The sequence below is a fragment of the Pelodiscus sinensis genome, chromosome 15, assembly GCF_052426305.1.
Source record: "Pelodiscus sinensis isolate ZL-2025 chromosome 15, ASM5242630v1, whole genome shotgun sequence".
Taxonomy (NCBI): Eukaryota; Metazoa; Chordata; order Testudines; family Trionychidae; genus Pelodiscus; species Pelodiscus sinensis.
In genome coordinates this window covers 25,465,414-25,489,020 of record NC_143066.1, presented here as the reverse complement: position 1 = coordinate 25,489,020, position 23,607 = coordinate 25,465,414, and the positions used below count along the sequence as shown (strand labels likewise).

The 23,607-nt window shown below is 48.1% G+C and overlaps 1 protein-coding gene across 2 annotated transcripts in view; it reads right to left on the bottom strand.

Annotated features, from left to right (window-relative positions):
- The window catches only part of LOC149523552 (serine/threonine-protein kinase LMTK2-like), a 47,079-nt gene extending 46,546 nt beyond the window's left edge, over positions 1-533 (bottom strand). The window contains exon 1 of one of the 2 annotated variants that reach the window (XM_089782322.1): positions 157-533. In XM_089782322.1, coding sequence (XP_089638448.1) covers positions 157-307 — 151 coding nt within the window. In that variant the 5' untranslated portion in view covers positions 308-533. Of the gene's footprint in view, positions 1-150 lie in introns of both variants that reach the window. The other variant, XM_089782321.1, reaches the window with a different exon arrangement.
- Positions 534-23,607: the final 23,074 nt, after the last annotated feature.

The window sequence follows — 23,607 nt, the reverse complement described above, 5'->3', positions numbered from 1 at the left end:
GAGTAGGTCCCCCCTCCCCACAACCGCCTCGCTCGGCAGGTCCCCCCCAACCCCTTCGTTCCGCAGGCCTCTCCCCCCATCGCGCCCTGATCCCTTGGGTCCCGACCCCCTCGCGTGAGACGCTTCAGCCCCCACCCGCCGGCCTCTCACCTGCACCTGTTTGCGGAAGTGGAGCCGCCTCGCCACATCCCAGGAGCAGCAAGAGGAAGAGAAACCGGAGCCCGAGCCCGGGCCCGGGTCCGAGGCACAGGAGCGGCCCCGGTCGCTGCCAGCTCCCCCCGCAGCGCCCCCAAAGCCGCCACCGCATCTCGCTCGCTCCAGGCCCCAACGTTCAGCGCCGGACACGGGGACTGGGCTCTCAGAGTCTCCGGCGAGCGCCCCCAGCGGCCGTTGCCCCCCTCCGCCGCGGCCCGGCCGTCGTCGGCATCGGACCCCGCAAGCCCCTTCCCCTCACAGAACCCAGCCGGCCTCACCGGCCGCCGCAGTCGCCGCCATCTTCCGGGCTACCTGAGCGGGCGGGTGGAGCTAATCGTCGATGGACATTCCTGTGCGCCAATCCGCTTCGCGCTCAGGAGGCGGGAGCAGGGCATGGGACCATGTTGATCCATGATTGACAGCCCGAGCCGCACCGAGCAGGGACGTGGGGCGGGGCGAGCGAGGGATTGACAAGAAGATCTGCCAATCAGAATGCGTTTCGGACTCGGCTTCTGGATTAGAGAGGGGTGGAGCTAACTCGAGGCTACGGCGGATTGAGGAGATAGAATGAGAAGGATGGGGAGGAAGGGCAAAGCAGAGTGGTGGGAGCGGGCGAGCGAGCAGTGCCCCCTAGAGGGAGAGTAGTGCCCGCTGGGGGACTCCAGGCCCCTTGCTGCCTCACTTTAGTGGGAGGCTACAACAAGCTCCCCTGGCCACAGGTAACTAACATGTGCCACCTACGTCCCAGCTAGTGGCTAGAGTCCATCCCCTGAGAAGTTAGGGTTAGAGGAGCTACTCCTCAGGTCACTGGGGCTATGTCTACCCTGCTGGGTTCTTGCACAAGAACATCTTGTGCGAGAACACGTCCACACTGCCATGTGCTTTTGCGCAAGAGCATCCATGGCAGTGTGGATGCTCTCTTGTGCAAGAAAGCTCTGATGGCCATTTTAGCCATAGAAACCCCCTGCCATGCGTCCACACTGCCCTCTTGCGCAAGTTTTTGCGCAAGAGGGCTTACACTTGTTGGGAAAGAGCGTAGCTCTTGCACAAGAAGCCCTGTCTTCTGACGCTGTACTGTAAATCTTCTTGCGCAAGAGCAGGCGGGCAGTGTGGATGCTCTGGGGGTTCTTGAGCAAGAACGGCTGTTCTTGCGTGAGAACCCGCCAGTGTAGACATAGACCAAGAGTATCGCAATCCTGCTCATCATCCCTTGCTTGTGACAATATCACCACTCAGGCCAGCATGCACCTGAGCTTGCTGGGCCTGGCCTATAGCTGGGAGCTGGTTTGAATCCTTTGGGCTTCCCAGCATCAAATTCCCAGTGCCCAGCCAGTGTCGCCAGTTATACCTGCACAAAGTAAGTGCAACAGTACCACGCTGCCATTGTGAGCGGCACCCCCTTTGCATATACAGCACACAACCTTTACTGCTGGTCATGGCTTTTGTAAAGGGTAAAATTAAAAGGTTTTTTTTTGGCTGCCTACAAGAGCCACAGTCCCCTTCTGTGGAACTCCCAGGGAAAGGAAGCTCTTGGCAACTTCTACGGACCTTGTACAATCCCTCTCATCATACTGGTATATCCTGAGCGTGATTAGGGACTGCATGAAACACACACCTCTGACTAGTGATGAACACACCCTTCAATTAACACAAGTATACGGATACATTTTATATCCTCACTTAGGACACAAGGAGCACATGTACCAGGAACTTCTGCTTAGTATTGTGGGGTAGGGGAGAGAGGTCACTGAGCAGGAAGGCAGAACAGGAGAGGACTGGGAGACAGAGACACCCAGAAGGGGTAGATGAAAACACGGTGGCAGACATTGGAAGAAAACTCAAGAGACGTTTTCTTGGGTCAAAGACTCAGACTGAGAAAAAGTGTTCCTGTTCTTGAACCAAAGAAGTTGTTTCCAGCAATTTGGGTCCTTCACTTAGCAACTGGACTGTGTACATTTTTCATAGCTAAACAAAAGTGCAAAGACATGCCTATCAATTTCTATTTCCAACTGAAATATCCCCATGGCCCAGAACTTTGACCAGCCTCTCAGCATGAGAAAGGGTAGAGCTAGATACAGAGTCCCTATGAGTGACCCCTAAACTTGAACTATTACTATCCCTGGAAGGAATAATTCACAGGGAAAGCAATGTGAAAACAAGGATAGTCGTAGATGAGCACACATTAATACCATCTTAACATCATGTAGATTTCCAGTGCTGAACATTAAACTCAATAAAGGACATGAGGTAAATGAGAAACACCAGATGAGGTAGAAATAAATTAGAGATTCCTGTGTTTGAGGTTCATAATCCTCCTGATTTTTTAAAAATTACCAAAAGCAAAAGCAGGCTGACAGCATTAAATGGAACAAATTAATGTTTTAATTGTAATCTATGAGATGCTCTAGAAAATGAGGAAAAATTGAGACATATGATACAGGTGTCAAACTAGATTCCTATTTTTCCAAGAACTTAGCAGAAAAGGCTAATTACATCAAGATTAGATGATGGCTTTCAGAGCACAAATTGTCAAAAGATATGTTCATTGACTGCACAGCTAGGACTTCAAAGCTATATGAACTAAATGGAAATTATAACATTATGTCCAGGATAACATGCAAAGCCAAATCTTCCCTACATCTTGAAGTGATTTTTCTCAGAGGCTATTTTCCCCTCAAAAAAGGATTTACTTCAACTACAACTTCTCTGTCTCTCCTTTAATTTATCCTGTCATTGGCTTGATGACACCAATTTTATTACTAGCTGACCCATATTCTTAAGATGTTCTAATTAATTTTCCTTTTTTCAGGGAAATATTTTGCTTGCACAGTGATATGCAGAAAAAAAAATCTCCCCTGACCTGCTTCCCTCTTTCCTCCTCCACTCCCAGGTCTTGACTCTGTCCCCAAGGTGATTGGTTTTTTCAGTGTGCAATCTGAATTGTGGAACTGCATAGTCCTCTGTCCCAACAACCTGGGGGATCTCTCTCACATTGTGATGCTGTGATAAGCCACAAACCTCTGGCAGGTTCTGCACTTGCCCAAACATACACAGCCATGGACACACCTGACTGAGTTACATGAATGCTTTACTCAGCCAGTCATGAACCAACAATAGAGAGGCTTCAGCCAGTTCCCCCAGCTACCCAGCCTTGCAACCCAGAACTGTAATCATCTTGCCCTGGCTAACGTAAGTCCATTATCCAGTCTGTGCCTCTATTGGTGTGGAGATTGTTTGCAAGCTGAGATTTCCCAAGCATTTCAACCCAACAGACTGTTTTAAGTAAAACAAACAAATGTATTAATTATAGATAGATTTTAAGTGATTATAAGCAGTGAGCCTCAAAATCAAAGTTGGCTACTTAAGAAATAAATTTGAAGTCTTAGTTTTATAGACCAAACAGGATTTGGATCAAACAGTGTCTTATCATGATAATGAAGAAAGATGACTGGAGAGGGAAGATGAGTGGGGGGACACTGGCGATGTGACCCCACCCCAACCAGGGAAGGGCTGGGACAACCCCTCCTGCCCCAGGCTCCGCCTTTTCCAAACCCCTCCCTGCCCTTGCTTCGCCCCGCCCCTTCCTCCAACCTACCCTTCCTGTCCACGGCATTTGGGGTTCCTGTGACCTCTCGTGCACCCTCCACGTGTCACCCCTGATAATGGAATATTGTCAATACACAGGATGGAACTCTCCTCCTACCTGGCAACACTTCCCCAGTTCAAAACCTTTGTCCTCCAAATGCGTTTCCAGGTTCTCAGTTGTGTGGGAGTGAGGCCAAGTCATGATATCACTCCTCTTGTTTTATAGTTTCTTCTGGCTTAATGGAGAGATCTTTTGCTATGATGTGGATCAAGGAACCTCCATTGTATATTTACTCTAGGATGGCCAACTTTCTGTTTGCAGAAAACTGAACCTTGCTCCATCCCTTCTCCAAGTCCCCACTGCTGCTCATTCTGTCTCCCTACCATCCCTCCCTCATTTTCACCAGGCAAGATGCAAGAGAGGGCGAGGGCGAGGGCTGGGTGTGCAAGCTGGCGATGAGGGATTTTGGGGACAGGACAGGACTCTAGGGTGGCGCCAAGGGCTTCAAAATGTGAGAAGGGGCTGCAGTCTGGGGGTACAGACTCTAGGATGAGGCATAGGGGTTCAGAGTGCAGGAGGCTGCTAAAGACAGGGGCAGAGAGTTGAGGTGCAGGAGAGAGCAGAGGGTGCAAGCTCTGGGGAGGAGTTTGGTTGCATGAAGGAGCTCAGGACTGAGGGTTGGGGTACAGGTCTGCACTGGAAGGAGTGAGGGGTGTAGGCACTGAGCAGCCCCATCTGAGTAGTGAGTGACTGTTACAGGCAATGACCTGGCACCTCCCCCTTCTACAGTAACTGACTTTGGGTGTCTAGTCAATAGATCTAACCAGACTCTGTCAGCTCCCCCCTTTGACTGTAATTTATAGACCAAAAAAAAAAGGACACCTGTCCTATCCCATCTCCAGGATATCACTGGGGCCTCCTCCACTCCCTGTGGCTACTTCACACTCTTTCATGTTCTTACCAGGCAGAATCCTACAGTTTTGTCTCCTAGGACTCCATGATCTCTGCAACCAACACCCCCTCCTCTCTAGAGAGTGATTGCAGAATTTCCTCCCACATCCTCCTCTTCCCACCAACTTTCTGTCATTATGCCTAGCTCAGCTCCTTCTCCAGCTGCATTCATCAGCCATTAGGCCTTAGCAGCCCTGACTCTCCTCCAGGTGCAGCCTGTCACTGGATTAATTGGCTATTTTTCACCTAGTCAGGCTTTGTATACAGTAAACACTCCATCCGAATGCACCTTCTGAAACACTGCAGCTAGGTGGGAGGCCCCTTTCATTATAAGAGGAGGGGCCTCCAGACACAGGTATCATATAACTGAACAAATGAAAAAACAGGGATGGAAGTGGGGTCACAGGTAAAACAATCAGGGATCCAGAGGGAGACACTGAGCAGAGAACACCAGACAGCGCCCACTGTGCCTAAAAGGCATCCAAGAAGCCAATGGATATGGCCCAGAGGAACTCTGCTCAGAGGTGTGGCTTGAGAGAGGAACACCAGAATGACAAAAGCATGCTAAATTTAGAAAGTATGTTCCAGAGGGTTGAGGGGTGATGAGCCAGAACTCCTAATTTTTGCATCATTTGTCTACCACTGTAGCCAGCGAGGAGGAAGTTTAAAATACTCCTCTTAGGAAGGATCAGTTTCACACATACAGAATGGGAAGCGGCTGTCTAGGAAGGAGAACTGCAGAAAGGGATCTAGAGGTCATAAAGGACCACAAGCTAAATATGAGGCTATGTCTAGACTGCATCCCTCTGTCAACAGAGGGATGCAAATCAAGCATATTGAAATTACTAATGAAGCAGGGATTTAAATATCCCGTGCTTCATTATCATAAACATGGCCGCAGCTTTTTTCGAAACAGAGTTTTTTTGAAAAAAAAAAAAACCCCGGCAGTCTAGACACAGATCTGTCAAAAATAAACCCTTTTTCAACAGATCCTGTGTTCCTCAAAAAATGAGGTTTACAGAATCTGTCAAAAAGGGTTTATTTTTTCAAAAAAACTCAATTTTGGAAAAAAGCAGCGGCCATATTTATGCTAACGAAGCGTGGAATATTTAAATCCCTGCTTCATTAGCTATTTTGATGTGCCTAATCTACATCTCTCTGTCGACAGAGAGGTGTAGTCTAGACACACCCCCAGTCACCAGTGTGCAAAAAAAGCAAACATCCTTCTGGGATGCATTAACAGGAGTGTTGTGAGCAAGACATGACTCCTAGAATGGGTGTTATGCTTAAACGAAGCACACGATATCTTTTATAGGGGAAAAGGCAGTACGCCGCATTTATTGAGAATACAACAGTTGCATATGCTTTTCAATCATACAGACACAAAACATCATGCATACACAGTCCCACCAGACAATGTCATAGTTACCAGTCCAGATTCTGTATCAATCTAGTGGCCAGCTAGATTGGACACAGTGGGAAGCAGAGCCTTTGTTGGTCGATCAATCTGATGCTCCTCTGGAATTGGTGGCTGGCAAGATGAACCCAAAGTTCCAAAGCAAAGCACCCTGCTTTTATAATCGTTTTCTGTGTTGAAATCAATGTATTCCGCTGTGCTATCCTGTGACTGGAGTGTTATCTTGTTGATGTCAATCATTCCCAAACATCTCTTGAAGTCTCATCCTGTACTTGATTGTTAATCAGTTGTTTTTAGGGATGCCCACCCTTAACCTTTTGAGCCGTCAATTCTGCCAATCTGATCCATTCTTGACCATGTTTATGCACTGACGGTTTCTCTGCTCTTTGCAGTCTGTCTTTTACAGTTCGTCTTCGCCCACATTGCCCCTATTCTCTTGACCAGTCTGGCTCTAATGATGACCTTCACATGTTATCTCATTCACACAAACAGTCTTTCACAAAATCCTTCAAAAGTAAACAATACTGTTTTATATTAAGCAAAAGCAAAAGCAGCAAAAGCAAAAGCAAAACAATTCACATTGAAGGCCCGGGCCTTCAATATTTCTAATCTAATTAACATAGACACAATATGAGATCCTGTCTCTTTAATTACTAAACTTTAGAACAAGGAGATATATACTTAACTAAAGGATTTGACTTACTACAATCTTAAATATGATTATATATTACCGTACGTTACTACATTACTAAACCTAAAATACAAATATAAAAAAAGAATAAAACTTTCAGTTCCAACATGGGAAGGGACTTCGAAAGGTCATCAAGTCCAGTCCCCTGCCCTCATGGCAGGACCGAACACTGCCTAGTTCATTCCTGATAGATGCGTATCCAATCTGCTCTTAAATATCTCCAGTGATGGAGATTCCACAACGTCCCTCAGCAATTTGTTCCAGTGTTTAACCACCCTGACAGTTATGAAGTTTTTCCTAATGTCTAAACTAAACCTCCCTTGTTGCAATTTAAGCCCATTGCTTCTTGTCCTGTCATCAGAGGCCAAGGAGAACAATTTTTCTCCCTCTTTCTTGTGACTCGCTTTTAAATACTTGAAAACTACTATCATGTCCCCTCTCAGTCTTCTCTTTTCTAAACTAAACAAGACCAGTTCTTTCAGTCTTTCCTCATAGGTCATGTTTTCTAGACCTTTAATCATTTTTGTTGCTCTTCTCTGGACCTTCTCCAATTTCTCCACATCTTTATTGGAATGTGGTGCCCAGAACCAGACACAATACTCCAATTGGGGCCTAATCAGAGTAGAGTAGAAGAATGACTTCTTGTGTCTTGCTCACAACACTCCTGCTAATGCATCCCAGAATCATGTTTGCTTTTTTTGCATGAGTCAAATGCTGTTGACTCATATTTAACTTGTGGTCCACTATGACACCTAGATCCCTTTCTGCAGTATTTCCTAGACAATCACTTCCCATTCTGTAGGTGTGAAATTGATAGTTCCTTCTTAAGTGGAGTACTTTGCATTTCTTCTTATTAAACTTCATCCTGTTTACCTCAGATCATTTATCTAGTTTGTCCAAATCATTTTGAATTTTGACCCTACCCTCCAAAGCACTTGAAACCTCTCCCAGCTTGGTATCATCTGCAAACTTAATAATCGTACTCTCCATCATCTAAATTTTTCAAAAAGTAATTCTTCCTCTGTACTCTGTGCTCATTATATAATCAATGGGAGTATTGTGTCCAGCTCTGGGCACTGCATTTATGGAGAAATTGGAGAGAATCCAGAGAAGATCAACAAAAATTATTAAAAGTCTAGAAGACATGACCTATGAAGGAAGACTAAAATAATTTGATTTGTTTAGTTTGGAAAAGAGAAGACTGAGAAAGGACACGATAACAGTTTTCAAGTACCTAAAAAGGTGTTACAAGAAGGAGGGAGAAAAAATGTTCTCCTTAACCTCTGATGATAGGACAAGAAGCAATGGGCTTAAATTGCAGCAAATGGGGTTTAGGTTGGACATTAGGAAAAACTTCCTAATTGTCAAGATGGTTAATCACTGGAATAAATTGCCTAGGGAGGCTGTGGAATCTCCATCACTGGAGATATTTAAGAGCAGGTTAGATAGGCATCTATCAGGGATGGGGACTGAATTGGATGACCTCTCAAGATCCCTTCCAGTTCTAGTATTCTATGATTCTATGAATCACTGTGTCATACACAGAAGATAAAATCAAAATAGTTACAATAATTACATTCTTATCCTTGGGAAGGAGAAGAATTAGGTGGATGAGGAATTCATATGGCCTGATTTTTCTCTTACTGCCCATATTCCTTTAAAATGTTCCCCTCTAGTGTCCATCCTTTAATCTACTGAACACTCACAGAAATAGCAGGTCTGTTGTCCCCACTGGAACAACGTACATATCACCTTGTATGATTGAACCCAGGATCAGCACATTGCTTAATATCACAGCATTTAGATATATTGAAAACAAGGATTTGTTTATTACAAAAGATTCAAGATTCAAGAAATAATGTGTAAGGATAATGGAAACAAAAGATTACATATAAAAAAATCATAGCATACTTTCTAGAGACTAAACTTAACAGGTTATCCTCCTGTCTAAAGAAATTTTTTTCATTCAAAGCCTTTTGTAGCATCTTTAGCCAAAGCTGGCTGTGAGCCCATTTTTATAAATGTAAACATGCTTCCAGATTACTTCATAGGTGCAGGATAAGGGGGCATCCTCTTTGTCTTTTTCTCATATCCCCATAGTTAATTGTAGATACTCAGAGGCTACAACTAAACTACGATCCTCTTGAGGAAGAGCAAATGTAAATGGAGCGCTCATTTGCAAAAATCCCCTTTTGTGCAAGAACCGTTCTTCCTGAGGAAGAATGGCTCCTGTGCAAAAGCGGGGTTTTTTTTGCGCCAAAAAGCGCCATCTGCACAGCGCTGTTTTTGTGCAAAAACCTCTTGCGCATAAGGGAAAGGAAGAGAAAATAAAAATGAGAGTGCGACATATGCAAATGGGAGCTCCATTTGTATTTGCTCTTCCGAAGGAGATTGTAGTTTAGACATAACCAGAGATAATATACCCTACCATTGCTTGTTTTACCTGTGTGCTCTTTTCCCTGTTGACTTCAAATGTGAATGTCCCTCCATTGTGTTAGCTAGTAATAATGCTTAATTTACATGCTGCCAGTTTGGTGAATAAACATCTTTTGTCTGACAGAAAAACCTGTTTGTCAACCCTGCCTTCACACAGAATTTAAACCATTTCCAATATACATACACGACTAATGTTCCAATCCCCTTTTTATGTAGGGGCCTACATACAATAAAATTATAGATATATCTGTAACTCTTCCATAAGTTTACAATATAAGGGCATTTTTATTTAATCAGTGAGACAACAAGTAGTTAATGTTTCTTAGATACAGCAGACATTTATTTCACAATCCACCTATCATAAATGAACATCAGGCCTTTAAAACAATAAGATGCCAAGTTACAACACTATCCTGACTTTTATGCTAAGATATTATCAGAGGTACTAGTCAGAATGCAAAATTTCCCAATGCCATTTTCTAATTGTGATGCAGTAAGGTACTGTGAGTCAGGATAAAGTCCACAGTGAGTCAGTGACAAACCCAGGAGTAGTATACAGGAAATCTAACTCACAGTCCTATGCAACTACTTGCCCATATTACTCTCTGCCTTTAGAAAAATAACAATCAGGGTGACAAAGGTGTACAAAGTACCCTCTTACCTACCATTACCAGGAATTGCATGATCTACCTACAGATATTTCTGCTGTGAGGCATTTGTAGCAACTATTAGGCTAATACAGTGAGTAATATTATGACAAATAGTCCAGAAGACACTTAAAATTAAACATTTCCAAACATTTATATTTATTAAAATAAAACAAAAATCTCATACACAAAATGGGATATACATTACCTAACAGCACAGCCTCCTGTGTCTTGATTATGCACTGTTACCATCACCAAATTGCTGTTATGTGTGGGAGGTGTTAAAAACCTTTTTTTAGAGAGAGATAATTGGATCAACTGAGGGATGTGGAGTGTTTTATTTCTGGGAGATTTTCTTAAATGCTTCTGATAATGTTATTAGTTTGGAAGTAGTGTTGTCTAGCAGCTAGAGCACAGACCTGGGAGTCATAAATGCTGGATTATTTTACCAGCTCTCTTTGGCTACATCTACACTACAGGGTTTTTACTTTAACCCTGCAGAGCATCCACACCTCAAGCATGTTTTTGCGCAAGAAAATGTACAATACATCAGCAGAACAGAGGGCTTTTTGCGTTGTAGGTATTCCTCCTTCTACGAGGAATAACCCCTTTTTGCGCAAGCGTTCTTGTGCAAAAAGGTGTGTGTGGATGCTCAGCAGGGGGTTTTGTGCAAGAATTGGCCTCCAGGAAAAAAAAAACAGGTGACCTCTTGGCCACTCTGGCCAAGTTCATCAGAACTCTATAGTTCCTGTCTGCTGGCCCCCCTTAAAGCTGCACAAGCCTTGTGGCAGGAAGTTCGCAGAGAACCAGGTGCCTTCACTGCATGGCTCTGCTTTAGTCACAATGGTGGACCACCAAGCTCCCTGAGACCCACCTGGCCCTTCCAGGGAGCAGTCCCAGCGGTCCTAGAATCTCCCCCCCGGGGGACAAAAAGGCATGCCCCCACCTGGAGTGGCCCTGAAATCACGACCCTCCTCGAGTTGTGGGGCAAGGAGGAGTCGCTCCAGGATCCCTGTGCCAAGAGGAGGAATGCAGACATCTTCTCCCGCATGGTGGAGTGAGGTCACCCTGCCCAGACCATGAAACAAGTCCGGGCAAAGGTGAAGGAGCTCCGTCAGGGGTACATGAGGGCCACAGAGCATAAAGCACGCTCAGGGGCGGACCCCACATCTGCCCCTACTATCAAGAGCTCCACCACATCTTGAGGGGTGGGGAAACCTCTTCCGCCCCATCCTGGTGGACTCCGGCCTGGACATCCCAGTGGTCATCCTGCCCAGTGGTTGCCCCGAGGCCAAGCCGGAGGGCCAGGTCCATCCCCAGCCGGAGGAGGAGGAGGAGGCAGAGACTGTCATCCTGTTCCTCGAGCTGGTCACTGCAAGCCAGGATGTCTCCCAGGCCTCCGCAGACACCTGGGAGGGATCTTCAGGTGAGTTGGCACATACACAGGGTGGGGGAGGCAGGCGCACAGGGCACTAGGGGCACAGTGTAGCTTGGGTTGCTCAGCCAGCACATGGTGCTGCAGTCTATGCACATGCAACCACATGCAGTGGGAGGGTGTGGCACACGGGCACAGCAGGCAGCCCCATAACATGTCTGGGATCCTGCTGCCAGCCTCATGCATGGGCACACATGGGAAAGGGGTCACACCCAGCTGCAAGAAGGCTAGCTGCAAGGGCACAGGTATGACCCCCTATGCGCCCCGGAGTGCTGCACACACCACACAGACATGCCTGCACATGCAAGGCAGCAGCCGCTCCCACAGACAGCCCAGCAAGCCGCCGCTGTGTGTACAGACCCCAGGGTGGGCCAGGCTGCTCACGGCTCCTCTGCTGCCCATGAGGGGATCCCACTGTGTTTACACACTTCCCTTGCCTGCCTGGCCATGGCATGTGTGTGGGGGGGAAAGGAAGCGCCACTGTCCTCTGGCCACACCGGGGCTCCTGTGAGACAGGACGTGCTGTGCAGGCCACACATGGCCTTGCACCCGGGACATCCCCCTCCTGTGGGCTGCGGACTGGTGCTGTCGCCACTCACAGAGGAGGGCACGGCCTCAGGGAATGTGTGCGCAGGGAGGACCGACAACCTCTCCCTCTTATGTGTTCTCCACAGCCGGACCAGCCAGGACAGAGGGCCCAACCACATCACCACCACAGCCACCTTCCAGAGTCTAGGGGACCTGCAGACAAGCCAGAGAGGCGGAGGACCTCAAGTGGCAACACATCGGCATCCTGCATGATATCCACAACACCCTGTCGTGCAGGCTCAGTGCGGACCTGGAATGGCCGGAGCGTGCATGGACCAACATGATAGCACAGTGTGACACCATGTGCAACAGCCTGTCCCACATGGGGGAACACCCGCCTGATGCCACTGCTCCTCCCTTCCACCCTCCTGCATCTGTTCCTATGGCCATTGCCCATCTGTCTGGCCACCCTGCTGTGCCTCTCATCCCTCCCTATGGCATGCCTCTGCTCCCTCCCTTCCCAACGCCCATGCCCCCTCCCCAAGTGATGCCTATGGCCCATCCTCCTGTCCCCCCTGATCCCGCTCTAGCTGCCCTTCTTGCCCACCCCTTTCTGGTCCCCAGACACACTCAACCCTAAAGAGGTCCCTGCACCAGAGGTAGCACTGCAAGCTGCCCCATTACTCCTCCCAGTCCTGATCACCCCTCTCCCTGCCCACCTTCTCCTCATGTTCAATAAAGAAGCACTCCTTTTTTGTTCAAACCAAACAGGTGTGTTTACTGGGAGGTCAGGGCAAGGGGAGGAGTTAGAGGGGGAAGGAAGAAAGCAGAAAGGCAAAAGCCCCTGTTGGGGAAGCCCTGGGGAGAGTTACTGGAGGACCTGAGAAACCTCTCCCTCAGGGCCTTCCGGATGCACACCCCCAACTAATGGGCCTGGCGGTGGCAGCTATCGGGGGCTGCTCAAATGCACAGCCCTCGCAGACGGCGTCTGCCCCCCTCCCCAGGAGGAAGGCCTCCCTCTTGCGCTCCACAAGACTGTGGAGCACACAGCTCGCTGCCACCACCTCGGGGATATTGTGCTTCCCGACATCCAGGCAGGTAAGGAGGCAGCGGAAGCATCCTTTGAGGCACCCAAAGGCACAATCCATCTGCATCCAGGCTCAGCTGAGGCGGATATTGTAAAAGTCCTTGCTGGGATCGAGGTGGCTGGTGTATGACTTCATCAGCCAGAGCGTGAGTGGGTATGCCACGTCCCCCACTACGCACACTGGCATAGTCTGGTCACCCACCGCAAAGTCCTGGTGGGGGAAAAAGGTGTCCATCTCCAGCGTGGCATACCAGCTTGAGTTCCTAAAAACTCTGGAATCATGTGCCTTGGTCGACCACGCCATGTAAATGTTTGTAAAGTGGCCCCGGTGGTCCACCAGGGCCTGCAGGACTACTGAAATTAGCCCTTTCTGTTGATAAATTGGGCCACCTAATGTTCCGGGGCCCGGATGGGGATGTGTGTACCGTCAATGGCTCCCTCGCAGTTGGGGAACCCCAGGGCAGCTAATCCAGCCATGGTCGTGTCCAGGTACTCCAGATGGATGACCCTCTGCAACAGGATAGAGTTGATGACCTGTACAACCTACAGAAGAAGATAACGAAACACACAGAACAGAGAATGAGAGAGGGGGTGCCTGAGCCCTTGGGAGGTGCCAGTCCTGCTCCCCTCTCCTGCCCCCCCCCCCCACAGCAGGAGCCACCCCCTACGAGGCCATGTCCTGTCCCGCCCCCAGCAGCAGGGCTGTGTTGAGGGCAGGATGGCACAAACCCCCGGGGACCGGGCTTTCCCCCCACGCCCATTCCACCCCCTACAGTCCCTAGCCCCGCCTCTCTCGAGGGTCCCCCTTATCCAGCACCCTTCCCCCACCCCTCCGGGCAGGGACTGCAGCCCGCGTGCTCCTTACCTGCATAAGCAGGGCCCCAATGGTGGACTTCCCCACCCCAAACTGGCTGGCCACCGAGCGGTAGCTGTGTGGGGTGGCCAGCTTTCAGAGGACGATTGCGACCCAGTTCTGCAGGGGATGGCAGGCCACAGGTGGGTGTCATGTCTCTGGAGGGTGGGTGCAAGCCAGGCACAACAGAGCCGAGGAAAGTGGCCTTGTGCATTCTAAAGTTGTGCAGCCACTGCTGGTCGTCCCACTGCTCCATAACCAGCCAGTCCCACCAGTCCGAACTGAACTAGGCAGCTGGAAGCAAATGCTGCAGAAACTGCAGCGTGGCCATGTGGGGCCATTGCCTGTCCAGGGGCAGCTCCAGCTCCATAGCACACACCAAGGAAAAATGCTGTGGCATCCCAAAAAAGAACAGGGCAACCACAGCAGGCACTGCTGAAGCTTTGCTGTCCCTCAACAGAGGTCCGCAAGCAGGCAACAGAAACAGAGAAAAGGCTATCCAGGGGGATCCCTTTAAGCGAGTGTCTCTGCAAGGCTCTGGCAACAGCACTCGAGAGAAACTGTTGACCTAAGGCCTGGCTAGATCCGGTTCGGGTGGCTTTATATGCGAGAGAGCATCCAATAGTGTAGACGCTCTCTTATGCAAAAGCGCATCACTTTTGCAATGCGCTTTTGAGGTGTGGATGCACTTTTGCGCAAGAACTTTTTGCGGAAGATCTCTTCCACAAAAAGCTTCTTGCGCAAAAAGCCTGCAGTGTAGACATAGCTCTTGAGATAAACTGTGAACAGATTCCTTAAGCTCTCTGTGCCTCGGTTTCTCTATCTGTAATATGAGCATAATATTCCCCATCAATTTTAAATGGAGCTGATGATAACATGGCTGACTTTAACAACTTCTCTTTATTTGGCTTCCAAGTAGCTAGAGAGTGTTTTTAGAGCTCTAGTAGGGTTTCATCATCAACTGCTATGCAGAGCCAGCATGAAAATGCAAAATATGATTTTATGGATTCCCCCCCCCCGCCCCCCCCCCCAAAATATCTATAGAACAGAAGCTTCAAAACTAACAAAAGAAAATTTTGATATTTAAGGCCTAATGTTCAACCAGCCTCCCAAATCATGCCCCTTGTCCCAAAACTGGCTTTGGAGCTGAACTGTCTGATTTGCGTGTGCACACAAATGTCTAGCTTTGCACACGCAAACAGGTGCTCCTGAAAATTATATGCACACACATTTTTGGATGTTGGCTGAAAATTCAGTCTGCAGAATCTTAAAGAAGTGTGCAGTAATTTTAAAATAAGTTACATAATAGTCCTGAAGCCCTTGGTCCAGATAAATCATATTCCTAATGCCTCAATATAATAAAGTATTGTGTATCCCACTTACCTAACCAAGGGCATTCATGACCTTACAAGAGGTGTTTAGTCAACACAATTGCAGAGATATGGTCTTTGTTCTCTGTTTCTATTTCATAACTTTCATGTAGATACTGTATTATAAGATTTTTGCTACCCTCTTCTATTTGTTTTCAGTAAATATTGTACTCTGTGCAAAGTCAGAAAATTCTATTCCAGGCACAGTCTGGCAGGAGAACTAAATATAGTAAGAAACTAATTAATCAAATGAGTATCTATTGCTGTAATTCTTTAAATAGACATATATAAAGACAAAATAATGTGTTAAAAATGCAGAGAAACTATTGCCACATTGTAGGCCAAATCCTGAGACCTAACTGACATTAATAGAACCAGTAAAGTCAATGGATCAGACAATGACGTTTTTATGCAGTATTTACTCGAGCAATGTTCTCATTGAAAGTAATGGCTTTAACCCATGCTCAGTACCTTTCAGGAACTGCACCACTGGGTCTCCTCAAGTGTGACAGCATGAGGCTCTCTAAATTTTTATTTTGTAGAGTAAATATGAATTGCAGCCCAAGCAAATAAATCACTCTGTACTGTTCTGAGGCACACAATCTCAGGGTGCCATCTTTCTGATGACTAGTAACTGGACCCCCAAGATCCTGACCACTGTTCTGCCTCTTCCCTCCAAGGCCCAGCCTTACTCCATCTCTTTCCTCCAGACTTTACCCCACTCTCTACTTTCCTCCCCGCCCCCAGATAAAAAAAAAACCTGGACATCAGGGCTTGTAAAATGGCACCCAGATACAATGAGCCAAAAACTAGACAGTCCAGGGGAACACTGCACAGGTAGCAACTCTAGAATCAGCAGGATCCTCAACGGATTGCAGAATTAACTCATTCCAGGAAAAAAACAAACCTATTTGCATGTTGCCACAGGTAGACAGTAATGTTAAATGTTGGTGGAACCAATTTTATATAAATTAACATTTCGTTTGCATAAGCAAGTATCCACTACAGAATTTTGGCAGAAAAATGGCCGTTTTTCCGACAAAACTTGAGGAACACCCACAGTGCTATCGCATTCTTTCACAAGTAAATTGAAAGAACAGAGGGCTTTTTCCGACAGCGGTAATCCTCATTCTACGAGGAAGAAGCCTTTTTGCAAAAGAGCTCTTTCACAAAAAGGCATGTGTGGACAGGGAGGAGGGTTTTTTTTTTCGGAAGAAGAGGCCTCCAGGAAAAAGCTCAGGTGCCCTAGTGCCCACTCCATATAAAATAATCACAACTCTATAGTTCCTGTCTCCTGGCCCCTCTTAAAGCTGCAGGTTCCCTCAGGAACAGACTGGCAATCAAAATAGACCCGGGAAATGGGTTGAGAACAGCCCACTTTTTCACATCAAATAATTTTTTAAAATTTACTCTTTGACCCCCATTAGCCACACCCCCTGACTCCCATTAGCTAGGCCTCTGGAGGTAACACTCTCGGGGCAAGATGGACACATGACCCGAAGTAAAAGGTGTCATGTGACCCCTCTCTAAGGACTTTTCCCACCATCCTCCTACCAATAGGAATTAGTTTGGCCCCCTCCAAGCCCCCCTCATGCAACTGTCCTGCAATTGCATTAACCCAATCTGTGTGACAGTAACTCGGGGGTGGAAAGGCTGGGGGAAGTGTTCCCTCTATGAGTTTCCTCCCATGAGCAGAATGAATTTTGTGTTGTACACCAGTACTGAGTTCACGTGGCTTGTTTAGATGTGCCACTGTGGCACCCAAGTTATTAATAAATATCTTATAAACCTCTACCTTTTCCCTCTGCTGCCATGTCTCCTCCCCTTGCTCCATCAGCTCCCCTGGTGCCTGCTGCCCCCCAAACCCTTCACCCTCCTCTGCTGTCCTGATTCCTGCCCTTCTCACTGCCCTCAGCCCTCCTGCGACCTGCCCCCTTCCATCAGCCCTTCCTTCCCCCCTGTGCCCACTCCTCCAGTAGCCCCACTCTGATCATGTGAGCTACCCCTCCTCATCCCCTCTCCTAACACCTCCCTCTACACACCTGCCCTGCCTCTCTCCCCTGGTGCTGGTCCCTCCCCTGCAGGTGTCTGCCCTTCTGCTTCACCTCCAGAATCCCCTGACACCTGCACCATCCCTTACCCCGGCACCCTCCTTGTGCCCCCCTTCCCTCACTGCCCCTGCCCCCTTTGCCCTCTTTATCTCTGATGCCCACCCTCTCACTACCCTCTGTTCCCATTCCCCTCATGCCCCTGTGCCCTCACACATGACTTGCTCCATCCCCGCTTTCTACATGCCCACCCCTTCTTTCAAGCCTTCTCCCAGCACCTTCACCTCCCCCTCTCCTCTAGCTCCCAATGCCCTTACCCTCTCCTCTCCCAGGATAACCCTGTCCCCCTCCCACTGACACCTCCCTTCCTGCCCTTTTCCTCATTGTCTCCTCTTGGCCCCCTGGCATTTGTCTTTCCTCCACCCTGTCCCTTGGTGCCTTCCCCTTTCTTCTCCTGACCTGCCCCCCTCCCCTCAGCACAAGCCCCTTCCTCTCCCACCCCTTCTCCCTATTTTTCCCCCTTCCCCTCTTCTCCCCCACCTTCTGCCTTCCAGATTGCAGCGCTGGAGTCTGTGATTGGGCCCCAAAAGTCCCCACAGCCCTGGCCCCAGCTGCTTTCAGGGCTCCAGACCACTTGCCGGGCCTGTAGCTGGGTTGTGCAGTGCAACTCTGGGCCGGGAGGTTTTAAAGTCCCGGGCCGTGACGTCACACCACATCCGGGCATCTCCCCTGTCAGCTGTTGCGCAGCATTTAAGCACGCCATGCATGTGCTCCCTCAGCCCCACCGTGCCCCGCACATGGCCAGCACCGGAGAATTTAAAGTGCAGGGCTGTGGTGCCCCGTCACAATCCCCCTCCTCCTTCAGCAGCCACCAGCCGGCCCTTCAGAGGACAGCCCACCAGGAAATTCCTCGTATCCCACCGAGCCAGTCCGCCCCTGGGTACCCTGGACAAGACTTGTGGCAGGAAGCTGGCCAGAGAGCAGCACTTCACCGCGGCTCCCCCTGCCACAGGCTTGCTCAGATGGCTGAGCCTCAAGCCCCCGCACCTCCCTGGTCCTCACCGGGAGCAGCACCGGGGTCCCAGAACCTACCCACTGTGAACAAGAGGTGCACCCCATCCTGGTCAGGCCCAGAGATCCAGTCTCTCCTGGAACTTTGGGGTGAAGAGGAGGCCTTACAGGATCCCCAGGCAAAGCACAGAAATGCGGACATTTATGGCTGGATGGCTGACTCCCTGGCGGAGCGCGGACACCCACCCCAAACCTTGGAACAGGTCCAGAGTAAAGTCAAAGAGCTCTGCCAAGGATATGTTCAGGCCATTGTGCACAGCTCCCGCTCAGGGGCAGGACCCCACACCTGCTCCTACTACAGGGAGCTGCACCAAATCTTGAGGGGTGGGGAAACGTCTTCTCTACCAATCCTCATGGACTATGCAAATTGTGTATCTTATTTCAAATCTATTTCGAAATAGCTGTTTTTGAAATTTGGCGCATCTACACAGTGCCCAATTTCAACGTAACACGCTATTTCGAGACATCCCTTAACCCTTGTGGAATGAGGATTACTGGGGTGCTGAAACAGCTGCCTGTTATTTCGAAAAATATTTCAAAATAACGGGTGGCTTGTGTAGACGTGGGGTAGCTATTTTGGGATACCTCTGGTATCCCAAAATAGTTGTGCAGTGTAGATGTACCCTAAAGGACTTGTCTAAGGCTGAGCAAGAAACTGACCCCAAATCACCTGAGTCCCAGTCCAGTGCCTTAACCAGAAGAGTGTCCTTCTACCCCTCGAATTTCAATGAGTGTTTAATATGAATAAAGGTATACTGTACCGACTACAAATAATTTCTTGGTACAAGTTATTGTACTGGCCCACTTACACCACTGATTGGCTACGTCTACATTGGCCGCCTATTACAGAATAGGCATGCTAATGTAGAACTTTGGAAGAGACAAATGCGCGGGGGATTAAAATATCCCCCGCGGCATTTGCATTTTCATGGCCGCCGCTTTTTTCTGGCTTGGAGATAAGCCGGAGAAAAGTGTCCAGACTGGCGCGATCCTCCGGAATAAAGCCCTACTTGCAAGTAGGAATAAGAGATCCTCCGGAATAGGCCTTTATTCCGAAGGATCGCGCCAGTCTAGACGCTTTTCTCCGGCTTATCTCCAAGCCGGAAAAAAGCGGCGGCCATGAAAATGCAAATGCCGCGGGGGATATTTAAATCCCCCGCGCATTTGCCTCTTCCAAAGTTCTACATTAGCATGCCTATTCTGTAATAGGCGGCCAATGTAGACGTAGCCATTGAGAGCAACAGGGTGAGTTGCAGCAACATACGTGATTGCTGCCCACCAGCTAGCTGAGTTTATTTGCCACACGTGAGAGAAAGATCAGGGATTCAAGTTTGGAAGGAATGCGCCTGGAAGGAAAAGTATTATCATCTTAGATGCAGTGCATATCCTGTGCTTATGGTCCCAAATTCAGAGCAGACCCAGAGGCCACAGTGTCAAATAGTGAGAGCAGTGCGGCAAGTCAACAAAAGTTCTTGCCAGTGTAGGAGAGGGAGGGCACACTAGCTAACCGGGGGAGGGGCAGGGGGAGAACGACATTGACCTCCCCATGTGACTCCGCCCTGATTCTAGCTCAGGACCATCGTGATCTTCCCCAACTGAGGAGGGAAAAAGGGGCTGAACGGCAGCTAGAGGAGCTGCTAGCAATTCTGCACCTTTCCCCACTGCCCCTCCCAGCAGAGAAAGAAGCAGAAGTGTCAGCTTGGCCTCTGCTCCTCCATAGAGCTGCCTCTTCTCTGTGTAAAGGGCAAGGGGAGGGAGGGAGACCTGGCAATTCTGCTCCTTTCCAGCAGCCGCAGCACTCCCAGCTCCACTCCCCCAGGTCCTAGCCCCGTCCATGGAGGAGTAGTAGCCTCTGCAGGGGCTGAGGATGGAGGGCAGGGAGTCTTTGTGGTATACTGTACCCACTAAAAATAATTTCTTGGTACAAGTTATTGTACTGGCCCACTTACACCACTGATTGAGAGCAACAGGCTGAGTTGCAGCAACATACGTGATTGCTGCCCACCAGCTAGCTGAGTTTATTTGCCACACGTGAGAGAAAGATCAGGGATTCAAGTTTGGAAGGAATGCGCCTGGAAGGAAAAATATTATCAGAGATGGGTGAAGCCTTGAATAACTGGTGACTTTGGATCTTTTTTATCCTTTTCCCACCCCTGAATGTTGCTCTCTAGTTCTATAGCATTCAAGCTGCACCACTGCCAGCTAGCCAAAAGCATGAAATACAAGCAGTGGGGCTGACAGCCAGCCCCAGAGCAAGGTGGGAGGAGCAAGGCTCCCTGGAAGGGGAGGGGTCTTGGGCAGAAGTGGCAGGGCTGGAGAAGCCAGTCCTTGTGCCACCCAGCGTGCACCACACCCTCCCTCCTCCCACAACCCTCAGAGCAGTCTGGAGCGCGCCGTGGCAACGGCATTCTCCTAGTGATTTAAAGGGCCCCAGGATTTCAGCTGATGCTGTGGTAGCAGCAGTGGCCAGAGCCCTAGGGCCTTTGGAATTGCTGGGCACCAGTGCAATTGCCCCCCTTTGCCCATCCTCCATTGGTGGGCCTGAGCAGAAGTGAATCACAATAAAGGCAAATTATGCAGGACCAGAAGGACATTTACCAGCCATGGGGTGACATAGAAATGGAAGGAAGGTGACCTCAGAATGAAGAGGACAATGGACTACAAGTGGATATGTCCAAGGAGGGTATATCAGGGAGTGTATATCTTTTGGGACTGAAGGCTTTTTTTATTTTGCTTATTAATAGTGTGGGTTTAAGCCACAAGATTCAGATCCAGACCTAGATGTTTGAAACCTCAACAATAAGGCATTTGGAATTCAGAATTTTTGTTTGGTTCCTCTTGGATTTCTTTAAATATCAATGTATAACACAGATGTAGCTATCGTAAGTATCAAGAGGGCACTGTAATATCTGGAATAACAGCAGAAAATTAAAGCAGAATTTTAAAAAGCCACAAGGATTTGTTAGCATAGACATAAAAACAAGGAGCAAAGTCTAATGCTGTATGCAAAGTACAATTCTCTAGAGACAAGCTGCTTGACAATGATAGAACATGTCTTATTTTAAAGGTTTATTTATTAATTTTAACTAGTTACTTTAAAAAAATACAAAAAAAGTTTCCTTTTCATCACCACAGCAGTCTTCGAGTTTAAAGGTCATCCAGGGTCAGAAGGCCTCTGTTCATGTTTAGCCTTTTTGTGTCTTTGTTAGTAATAATAATTAACTCTCTGAATGGGGCAGAAACAATTCACAGAGCAATCAGCATGTTTGAAGACTCTTATGGATTAAGGTTCTCTGATACCATGGTGATGAAAAAGAAAGATCAAGAACACTGATGACAGAACTGTGTTTGTGCAAATGCGTGCTGACACACTTGTGCACACCTGACATGTAGAGCTAACAGTTCAGCACAACCACATTGCAATTTTTTTCCTGCCACAACAGAACTGCAGCAGTATCTAAAAAGGTGTTACAAGTATCTAAAAGGGGTTTCAAAGAAGAGAGAGAAAAATTGTTCTCCTTGGCCTCTGATGACAGGACAAGAAGCAATGGGGCTTAAATTGCAAAAAGGAAGGTTTAGGTTGGACATTAAGAAAAACTTCCTAACTGTCAGGGTGGTTAAACACTGGAATAAGTTGCCTAGGGAGGTTGTGGAATCTCCATCACTGGAGATATTTGAGAGCAGGATGGATAGACATCTGACGGGGATGATCTAGATCAGGGCTACTCAACTTTGGAAGCCCCAGGAGCCACAGTGATACTCACAGCACATGCAAAGGACCACAACTTTAGTGTGGTTGCATATACATGCAAATACATATGCAAATATATGCAACTAGATTATTTCACACAGCGCTTCCAGCACTTCCTCCCTGGGGTCTCGAAATATTGACACCCTGTACCCGTCTGTTCCAGCCAGCCCATCCGCTTGCGTCTTTCAATGCTCACACCACTTGGGAGACACTTCACCATTGTGGAGCATGTTTCCAGCGAAGGGCATGTTCAAAGGATCCCACCTGCGGGCCACGTGTTGAGCCCCATGTAAACCCAAACCGCACAATGAGCCTCAAACAAACAGGTCACAGGCTACAAGTGGCCTACAGGCTGTGTGTTGAGTACCCCTAATCTAGATGGTGCTTGATTCTGCCATGAGAGCAGGGGGCTGGACTTGATCTCTCAAGGTTCCTTCCAGTTCTAGTTCTCAATGATTCTGTGATTCTATGGTATCTGCATACCCACATATACTTGACCAGGGCCGGCCTTTTAAAGGAGTTACATGACCAGCCTAGAGGGTGAGCCAATTCAGGTCTGGGAACTGCCTGGGGTTGCTGAGGCTATTTAAGAATCTTGTGGCTCTGGCCTCTGCTGGGATAGCGCCGCAACCACAAACCGTGAGCCATTATACACGGTCATTTTCTGAAACATATCTATAGTGTTAAATGAGGAATTACTGTATAAAATGTTACGATCAACTAATCCGATTTTATTTGAGTCTTAACAATCTCAATTTCTACTGACAACAAAAATAGAATTAGTTACACCTTCTAGATGACAAATTGTATTTTTAATCACACACATACCTTGAAACGAAACACCAGTCTAAGGCTGTGTCCAGACTCCATGCCTCCGTCGACGGAGGCATGTAGATTAGCCAGATCGGAAGAGGGAAATGAAGCCGCGATTAAAATAATCGCGGCTTCATTTAAATTTAAATGGCTGCCCCGATCTGCCGATCAGCTGTTTGTCGGCAGATCGGGAGAGTCTGGACGCGATGCCCCGACAAAGAAGCCTTTCTTCATCGACACAGGTAAACCTGGTTTCACGAGGCTTACCTGTGTCGATGAAGAAAGGCTTCTTTGTCGGGGCATCGCGTCCAGACTCTCCCGATCTGCCGACAAACAGCTGATCGGCAGATCGGGGCAGCCATTTAAATTTAAATGAAGCCGCGATTATTTTAATCGCGGCTTCATTTCCCTCTTCCGATCTGGCTAATCTACATGCCTCCGTCGACGGAGGCATGGAGTCTGGACACAGCCTAAAATCCCTGACAAAACAACAGACTGTTTGGAGTATTCAGAATCTGAATCCAACATTGAATCTTATGGACCAAGTCCCTTATGTTATCTACTGAAATCCATTAAAAAAAATCAAATCCTTCCAATCTTTACTATAGGCCAATCCTTTGTAACTGCCTGCCTTACCTGGCTGATTTTATGACAAGCTTCCTCCCTGCATCCCCATTTTAGTAAATATTGAGAGCAAAATGTGCTGTCAGAATTTTAAAAGGAAGTGT